The sequence below is a fragment of the Mustela lutreola genome, chromosome 12 (genome assembly GCF_030435805.1).
Source record: "Mustela lutreola isolate mMusLut2 chromosome 12, mMusLut2.pri, whole genome shotgun sequence".
Classification (NCBI taxonomy): Eukaryota; Metazoa; Chordata; class Mammalia; order Carnivora; family Mustelidae; genus Mustela; species Mustela lutreola.
Window position 1 is genome coordinate 7592293 of NC_081301.1, and position 9028 is coordinate 7601320.

Sequence of the window (9028 nt, forward strand, 5' to 3'; positions counted from 1 at the left end):
ATTGGGCGCTGGGGACAGTTGGCCACCGCGATTGGTCGAGGGCTGAGGACGTCAGGGGGCGGGGCCGAGGACGTGAATAAGGGTAGCATGCCGGCTCTCGGCGCGGAAGAGCGACGCTGGGGCTGAGGCGGGCCATGAGGCGGTCCTTGAGCCTGGGCGTTTTGGAACCCCGGCCCCCGGGGAAGCGGTGGCTGGTGAGTGGCGTGCGGGGCGGCGGCGTAGGGGCTCCTGGGCCCTAACTAGCTCCTGTTCTGCCATTGTCTCCAGACAACATTCCCTAAATTCCTTGTCTCGATTTTCTTATCTGGAAAATGGGTCCAGTATTCTGACGGGCCCTAAACTCCCGGGAACACTGCCCTGATCGCTCTCTGGCGGGGCCCTCCGACTTCCGGAGTCTCCGGGGGTTCTGGGCCCCCTTCGCGCCCCCTTCGCCTTTCCCACTCTACCCTCCCCTCCCATTTTCCTTTCTCTGGTTTGGGTTCTAGGGGGCGCTGTGAGGCGGAGGGTGGTGGGAGAGGTCGGGCCTCAGTTTGCCGGGTGCCGCCCGCAGGTGGCCGGCCTGGGGAACCCTGGACTGCCCCGCACGCGGCACAGCGTGGGCTTGGCGGTGCTGGGGCAGCTGGCGCAGCGGCTGGGAGTGGCGGACGGCTGGGCGCGCGACCGGCACTGCGCCGCCGACCTCGCCCTGGCCTCGCTCGGGGATGCCCAGCTCGTCCTGCTTCGGCCGCGGCGCCTCATGAACCTCAACGGGCGCAGCGTGGCCCGGGCGGGTGAGTTGAGGGCATCCGAGGCGGCCGGCCGGGGTGAGGTGGGGCGCAGAGGCCAGAGGAGGGGTTCTGGGCGGCGGCGGATCTGTTCCCCTCCCGGTGCCTGTTGAGCTTCAGCTGCTGCATGTGGCCTGGGGTACTTGTGGGACTCTCAGGTGCTTTATATGTGAACTGGGTTTAACTGCGGTCCCGCCGCGTGAGAGCTGTGAATCGGGACCACCCCTGTGGGCTGATGGACGGTAACCAGGGCCCCTGTTGTCTGCGCGCAGCCGAGCTGTTTGGGCTGACTGCTGAGGAGGTGTACCTGGTGCACGATGAACTGGACAAGCCCCTGGGGAAACTGGCTCTGAAGCTTGGGGGAAGCTCCAGGTGAGGCCTCAGCAGGTCAGAGTGGGCTGGGGGGAGCCCGCCAGTTGCAAGTGGGGTACCAGTGCCAATCCCGGTCTTGACAGGGAATAGGGGTGCTCAGACCCCAGCCAGGGCTGGGAGGGGTGAAGGTTGCTGATCCAGGGAAGCACTAATTGCCCCTTCTATATCCCTTTGAAGGGGCCACAATGGAGTCCGTTCCTGCATTGCCTGTCTCAACTCCAGTGTGAGTCCACCCCTCTGTCCTCTGTCCTGCACTGGGTCTGGTGGGCCAGCATGGGGCCACCGACTCTTCTTATCAAAGCTCTCTGGGCCCCTCTGACTCCACAGGCAATGCCGAGGCTGCGGGTGGGCATCGGGCGCCCGTCACACCCTGACATGGTGCAGGCCCACGTGCTGGGCTGTTTCTCCGCCGCTGAACAGGAGCTGCTGCCTCCATTGCTGGAGCGAGCTGCCGACCTGCTCCTGGACCACATCCGTGAGCGAAGCCAGGGCCCCCCGCCAGGCTTTGCCATCACTGGACACGAGCCTGCCTGACCACCGCGCCCACACCCCCAAGCACGTTCACAGAGGTGCCATGCCAACTTTGTGGTATTCACTTTTTATAGAACTCTTCTCTGGGCTGCCCCAGGTTGCCTGTTAATTAAAGAGGAGACTGTGGCCACAGTGGCCCACTTCTGGAATAGGGGTTGGTCATCTCTCTGTGTCTTACTTAGAAAGTAGAGAAACTTCGGGAAGACTAAACTTTTTGAACCTTTTTGGAGAACCAGAGGTGTGGATCTGTAAGATGAAAGATGTGGCTTGAAGCTGAGGCCTCCTCAGGCGGGTCCCACCCTTCGCCTGCCAGTGGAGGAGGCGCCAACAGGGTCCAGCAAGCCCCCTTCCCAGGCGATGTGTGGGCATGCTTTAGCCCACTGCAGCCTTGCCCCACTTTTCTTTGGCCCATTTTACAGATGGGGAAATGAAGGCCTAGAGAGCTAGGCACAGCCCCCAAGCCATACAATGGCACTGTGGCAGAGCTATGAATCTGTACCTCGGGCTGGCTGCTATCTTGCCGCCTCTGGAGCCCCGGCACTCTCACCTCAGGGCAGCTATGCACCTGGAAGGTTCCCACACGGGTGGTGTGTGAGAGCAGCCTGAGGTCTTCAGGGTTGGGTGGGATGTGGGCCCGTCGTGGCACCAGGCCCAGGTCCCCCGGCTGGTAGGGTGTGATGCTGGATAGCTGCCAAGGCAGAGACCCCATCTTGGGTGGCTGGGTGCTAGGTTGGCTGTGGAAAGGGGACTGGCATCACCACCTCTATTTCATATGAGGTTCAGAAAGGCTTTGGGGAGCCAGGTTTCTGGTGGCCCAGGGTCAGCTGAGAAGAGCCCTTGGAAAGGTTCCCACGGCTGCCTCCTCTGAAGTCATTCAGGGTCACTCACCTCTCCTTGGGTGGGCCATGGGGCTTGCTCTCCCGGCGGGGACACACAGCCAGCTGGGGACTTAGGACCATGGCCGAGCTGAGCATGGTCAGCAGCTGCTGCAGCATCTCCTTACACTGTAGCTGGAACACTACATCAAAGTCGCCGTCCTCCTCGTCAGGTTGCATCTGCCAGTGGGCGTGGGCCCATGGGGATCAGGCCCAGAGTGGCCCCAACACCCACCTCTGGAAAACTCCAGCCCCGGTGCCTGTTTTCTCCAAGTGTACCATGGCTGTGGTGGGATACCCATTCTCCAGATGGGAAGCTTGAAGCACGAGGCTTTCCAGGGCCTCAGAGAGAGACTCCAGCAACTTTGAGACCTTCAGGAGGTCTTTGGAATACAGGATCAGGAAAGGATAAACTTGCCTCGAGTCTCTCCGGGAAAGGTGGGGCTTCTGGCCCTGGCCTGGCCATCTCCCGGTGTCCCCATTATCTCCAAGCAGTGTCTGGCATTGGCCCACTCCCTCCGCCCCTGACTTTTACCCACTTCCTTTCACCTGTAGAATGTCCTGTAGGAAGAAGGTGGCATGGGCCAGGGCTGTCTCCAGAGTTGCCCGAACCTTCTGCTCTTCAGTCAGCTCCTGCTGTAGCTGTTGTGCCTTAGTCTGCTGCCTCTCTAGCTGCAAGTTGAGCTGGTCTCTCTGACTCCTGGACCCAGGACCGGGGACAAGTCAGCCCCTTCCCTGTGCTGGGCAGTTTCTCTCTAGCCCACAGGGGCCCCTCCTCCAGCCCCAGCCTTAGCCTCAGGACCCCTCGAGAAAGGGGAAGCCACTGGCCTGTGTCATGTCATGTGCCCCAAAAGGGATGGGCTCAAGTTCCACCTCCTACCTCCCCCACCGCATCCTTGCTCCCACTGCTCGCCCCTCTCTGGGCCCCACCTCAGGGCCTGGTTGTCCTGCTGCAGTTGCCTGAGGCTCTGCTCCAGTTGGCTCAGCTGGAGGCGAAGCTGCTCGGCTTCTGCCATGCTCTGCTGCTGCTCGAGGCACTTCTCAGTCAGCATGAGGATGATCTGCAGGTGCGGGCAGGTGGCCATACCCTGGGCCCACCGCGGGCCCTTGGCTAGCCCCACTCCCCCGGCTCTGGACTCAACCAGAGCTCACCCCGTTGTACAGAGAAGCCAGCCATGGTCCTCGGGGCCCAGCACCATGTCTGGTGAAAGCCCCCGCCTACCCAGGGGTGGGTTCCACTTCAGTGAGTTACGGGGGCTTTAGACCAAATAAAGAAAAACCAGAGGTGTGCCCAGGGGCCCCCACAAAGGACCCTGTCTCCTCACTGCTGCCTCCCTCATGACTTGGCTCTGACCCTGCCACACTGTTTGCCCTGAAGCAGCACCCCTAGGGTTCCCTCCTACTTTATGTGCCAAATGCCCTGTGATGAGGGCTTGGCAGGCACACCTTATGGTGGCCTCTACTATGCCTGGCCATGGCCTTCTGGGTGTTCTCCAACAGATCCAGCTGTTCGCACAGCTTGTCCTGGGTGCCCTTGAGCTGCTCATTCTCCTGCAGCAGCTGCATGCCTTGCCGGGATATCTTGGACAGCTGCAGGGTGACCGTGTTGTTCTCCATGATGGCTCGCTTTGTCGTGTCCCACATCTGGTTAGTGGCCACCTTGCGGAACTCCATGGCCACCAAGTTCACGCGCTGGATGATCTCCTTCCTCAGTCTAGGCAGTATGGATAGGAAGGAGGGGACATCAGGCAGAGTGGGCACAGGCACCGCCCTCCCAGGTGGGGTTCCCCAGAGTTTTTAGGGCCACCACTATGCTCTGTTTCCCAGGAGGAATGGGGCTCCAGGCAGGAGGCTTTTCACTGTAGACCCTTTCTACCCCTGGCGTTTTGAAACCATATTGATTATTATTATTACCTATTAAGCAAATATAATTTAAGTCACAGAAAGTGCCAAAAGGAAGTCTTAAGGATTCGGTAATGCCAGTGTAAGGACTAGAGCTGGGAGCTTATCTATTTTCTCCTGCCCTCTATAAATCACCAGCCAGGCTGGGGAGTCCTTGCACCCTGAGCTAGTGCAATTTGAAGCGGAGGCTGTCGGAGGGCTAAGGACTGAACTGTGCTTCGCCCCAGCACCCAAACTGCCCACCTGTCCTTGTCCAGCACAGACTTCTTCTCTAGGTTGTACACGTAATCCTTGTAGTCACACTCCTGCTTCCGTAGCTGGTCCTCCAGGGTCGCGAACTTTTCTGTGAGTTCCTCTTTCTGCAGCCGGAACTCTTCCAGAGCTGCCAGCTTCCCCCCTGCCCCACCGCAGGGCACATGCCAGTGAGGGACCACCTCGGGAGGGCGGGGCCCTGGCAGGGCAGCGATGGCTGCCTCCACATCCACTTGCCTTCCCTATGCTTCCCAATCCAGTGGGGCTGGACCCCTGTCCCTACAACATGCCATGCCCAGTCCTACCCATGTACATGGTCTTCATCTGGAATGCCCCCCTCTTCTCTGCCACTAATCTTATGAAATCTCATTTAGTTTCCACCTCCTTGGAAAGGACTCCCTTGACTTCTGTTTTCTGGAAAGTGACAGCGACTACAGCCACTGAACTTGAACACCTTCTCTGGGCTAGGCACTAATGCTGTCCTTAATCCTCAAAACAATGCTTGCCAGCTAGGTGACCTTGGGCAAGACACTTAACTTCTTGAGGTTCTTCCTCACCTACAAACTGGGTGGTAGTATTTCCTGTCTTGGGCAATGATTGGGACAATTAGATTAGATAATGTGTGGGAAGAAGCAGCACATAGCTGCTGTTACTCAAGATAGATGGATTATACCCATTTCCCAGATGAGAAAACTGAAGGTCAAAGAGAAGTGTTGCCCAAGGCCACAAAGTCAATGGCAGAGCTGGGATTAGAGCCCCAAGGGCAAGAGCATTGGGTTCCCTCCCCTGTGGTGTGGGCTTCCAGACTCTCCTGCCAGTACCCCTCTCACCAAGGATGATGTTCTCTGTGGTGAGCTGGTCCTTGGTCTCCTGGAACTCATGGCGCACCTGGGCTAGCTGTGCCTCAAAGGCGTCCTTCTCCATTTCCTTGGCCAGCTGCAGGCTCTGGAGCTGCTCATTGAGGTCAGTGATCTCATCCACGCGCTGGTTGAGTGTGCGCTTGAGGAAGGCCACGATCTCCTTCTTGTTGTTGGCCAACTGCTCAAACTCCTGGCGGAACAGCTTCTCCTGAACGGCCAGCTCATCCCACTTCCGCTGGTACCTGGCGTGGGGCGGGGCAGAGATCCAGGAAACTGGGCAAGCTGTCTTCCCTACCCTCATTCGCCGAGTGAACCCTGGTGAGCCTCCTTAGTAGAGCCTTCGTGGACCTGAGCCACATTCGTGACCCTCTTTTTGGTGCCCTCCTGTAAGTGGGCCCTTGTTCTGGTGGGCAGTCAAGACCTGAGGTTGTATCTGTCTTCACTTGGCAGACCCCTGACCTCCTTCGCCTCTATTCTTGGGGCCTGACAGCAGGGTCGGCAAAGAGTAAGCACCTAATAACTGTCTTCCAAATGCATTATTCCCAACCACATTCCATCTGGTGTCTCAGCTTGAGGGAAACTTGTGAATTTTTAAGAGTATCATAAAATTGATTTACTGGTTTCCAATGGTATAATTTGTAGAAGTTCTTTGGAAAGATGTTTTACTTCATTATTTACTCAACCAACATCTTTCGAAGGGCTACTGCATACAGGGCATCGGGCGGTACAGAAGCAGCTTGGTGGGGGGAGGTCAGAAGGGCCAGGGGTCCCATCCCCGCACCTCCTTCGGGGAGTGACTTCCTTCCCTGAGTCTCAGTCCCTCCACCTGTAGAATGGGGATGATGTCAGGACCTCTCATGGAACTGTTTCAAGGACACGGTAAGCACCAGCACAGGACCCACCTGGCGCATATGAAGGGCTCAGCATTCGCTGTGCCTGCAGCATCACCTGGGGAAAAACTGCCGCCTAGTGGTCACTAAAAGGGTTTGTCTTTTAAGGGTCACCCTGAAAGCTGGCTGGTCAATCAGAACTTGGAGGAAACTAGTTTTAAAATGAGAAAAATGGGCAAGTGTGCATGTCTCAGAAATTAGAGACCCCTCCCACACACACTACCATCTATGTCACACAGTCAGTCACGGGGAGACAACCCTCCTCATTTACATTAAGGGAGATGGGCCCAGCGTGGGCTCGGCAGGAGGGTAAGTCAGTGGGGCACACAGCGCAGGGAATCCGCACAGGCATGGTGGGAGTGGGAGGGTTGGTGGAAGAAAGGACATAGGATCCACCCACCTGCCAGGGGGCTGCCATTTTCAGTTCATCCCACTGACTGAATGCTGTCCTTTTATAAAACACACTCCCGCAGGGCAGGAGTGAGGCGGGGGGGTGCTACTTGCCTGGGGTAGGGTTGCCAGTCAGCATTAGGACCCCAGGACTCCGGGAGCTGAGATAGGGTGGGGCCAAATTATGAAGCCTCTTAATGTTACTTATGAGAAAACGCTGGGGGGTGAGGGTAGGGTCTAGATACCCCATAGGAAGCCAAACATGGGCCCCTGAGTGAGCATGCCCCTTGGTCAGCTCTGAGCAGGGCTTCTAACCCAGCAGGACCAGGCTCCCTGACCCTCTACCCACCGGGCCAGCCTGTCCTCCAGGTCCCGGATCTGGATATGGTAGAATTCTCGGTTCTCCTCGCCTAAAGTCATTTCCATGGGCTTGTTGGCTATGCTGGCATCCTTCTTGCCACCTTTCTTCTTCTTGACCTCGGGCTCCTTGGCCCCCTTGGTTATCTTCTTTTTGGGAGCCATGGCTGGTGGCAATCACTGCCCCAGGGCCCCTTTAAGAAGCCAGGTGGTTGCTAAGGAAGTTGGTCACATACATAGCAACAAACTGAGGGAGTGAGGCAGAGCTTAAAGGGACCCTGCCCTCTTCCTGGCCAGACTGGGCACTAGCAACTAGCCTTTGCCTCCAAGGCCAACCACCACAGAGGCCCTAGGCCGCGGTGTCCCAGGCCATGGCATCTCAAAGATCAGGATGCTAGGCTCTTGGGGCACTTCTTGGGGCTCTGGGGCCACCTCACCTTCCCCCAGGTGGAAATGTCCTAGTGGGTGAGCCCTAGAAACCACCACCCTGCCAGTCAGAGAAAGGGGACTTTCGCAGAACTAGAAGCCAGGTCCCAGGCCAATGAGCTTCTCCCCTGAGCCCTCTGAGACCAGCTCATTAATTTTTTGATGATCTAGCTACACAGCAAATCATTTCCTCACTTCACCCAAAGCATGGTGGGGAGGCAGTACGCTAAGAGGTGCTCTATATTAGAGGCTTCTAAGCTGGAGTCCCAGGACATTCCTGTCCAGAGACTGCCTCCATTTCCCACAAGGCTTCATAGAAGTGCTTCATCTTCCCCATGCTGACCCAGGCAAACAAAGGCCCACTATAGGCTTTGGCCTGGGGTGGCAGCATTCTGGGGCAGCGGGATAGGTGGTAGGTGTCCAGCTGTCAGATGCGCTGACTTGCAACAGAGCCCCACCTAGGCACCAGCCCCACCACCCTCCATCTCCCAGCCCTTGCCCCAGCCAGCTATGCCTGTATGCCTGCTGTCCACCCAGTGCCTAGAAGAGCCCAGGCACTCCCTGGGGCAGTGGCCACGTGCTTTTCATCCCTGTTGTCCTAGAGCTCAGCACTTAGCAAGAGATGGCTGCAGCTCTATCCTGAAAGCCTGTTGGCTGGACAAGGGGAAGCTGAGTATCACTTCCACATTGAGGTGGTGAACAGTGGGATCCTTGCAATGGATGCAGGGGAACAGGGACAGGCCAGGAGCACAGGCAGTGGGTGTTTGTTCTTGACAGTGAGGCAGGTTGAAGCAGTGGTTGGTAAAGAGTGGGCTCAAGTTTAGTCAGTTTCTTCTATCCACTGTGACCTTGGGCCAGCAGCCTGACCTCTTTGAGCTGTAAAATGGGGAGACCAGGCTGTGGACTGAGGGTGACCTTGTATGTAAAGTGCACAGTGCAGGGATATGGTCCGGAGGTGCAGTAAGTGCTTAGTAAGTGGCAGTCAATGTCACCATTAGCAGACCAGAAAGGTGAGGCTCCAGCCCGTTCTGGGTTAGGCAGCCTCTGGGATTTCCAACATCCTGATACCCTCAACCTGTGGCGGCCTGTTTTACCTAGGGTATCTGTTTCCTGCAGCCTGAGGCAGCTCTGGGAGGGTAGAAACAGGACTGGCAGAAGGGAGAGGCCCTCACAGTTGCCCACAGGCACCTTTGCACAGACAATCGTGCGGGGGGGTTCTGCCTTCCTGGAACTGCAGACAGGGGGACACTAAGGCTCCAGAGAGAGGCTCCTGGCCTAGTGCCTGAGACTCAGGGCCCGCATAGGGCTGCCCCTCCAGCCCAGTGCCGTGCCCCCTCATCCCGCTGGATGCTGCTCCCTCCCCAACCTCCTGTGGGGGCAGGAGCCTAGCCCAGGCTAAGGATCACCAC

At 57.7% G+C, this 9028-nt stretch overlaps 2 protein-coding genes across 3 annotated transcripts; one reads left to right on the forward strand and one right to left on the reverse strand.

Annotated features, from left to right (window-relative positions):
• The first annotated feature begins 30 nt into the window (after window positions 1-30).
• Window positions 31-1816, forward strand: PTRH1 (peptidyl-tRNA hydrolase 1 homolog). Of its 2 annotated transcripts, none has more exons than XM_059143322.1 (5): window positions 31-194; window positions 551-770; window positions 1037-1136; window positions 1314-1359; window positions 1438-1571. In XM_059143322.1, the coding sequence occupies exons 1-5, from the start codon at window positions 135-137 to the stop codon at window positions 1453-1455; spliced, it is 444 nt and encodes a 147-aa protein (XP_058999305.1). In that variant the 5' UTR covers window positions 31-134; the 3' UTR covers window positions 1456-1571. The 2 variants fall into 2 exon arrangements, with proteins under 2 accessions (XP_058999305.1, XP_058999304.1); XM_059143321.1 differs by having other exon boundaries at window positions 40-194; window positions 1464-1816.
• CFAP157 (cilia and flagella associated protein 157) lies at window positions 1719-7406 on the reverse strand. The gene is made up of 9 exons (XM_059143318.1): window positions 7186-7406; window positions 5527-5798; window positions 4688-4841; window positions 3989-4256; window positions 3473-3603; window positions 3092-3242; window positions 2556-2722; window positions 2215-2401; window positions 1719-1913 (listed from the first exon to the last, which is right to left on the reverse strand). Exons 1-9 carry the CDS (start codon window positions 7356-7358, stop codon window positions 1842-1844), a joined length of 1575 nt encoding a protein of 524 aa, XP_058999301.1. The 5' UTR covers window positions 7359-7406; the 3' UTR covers window positions 1719-1841.
• Window positions 7407-9028: the final 1622 nt, after the last annotated feature.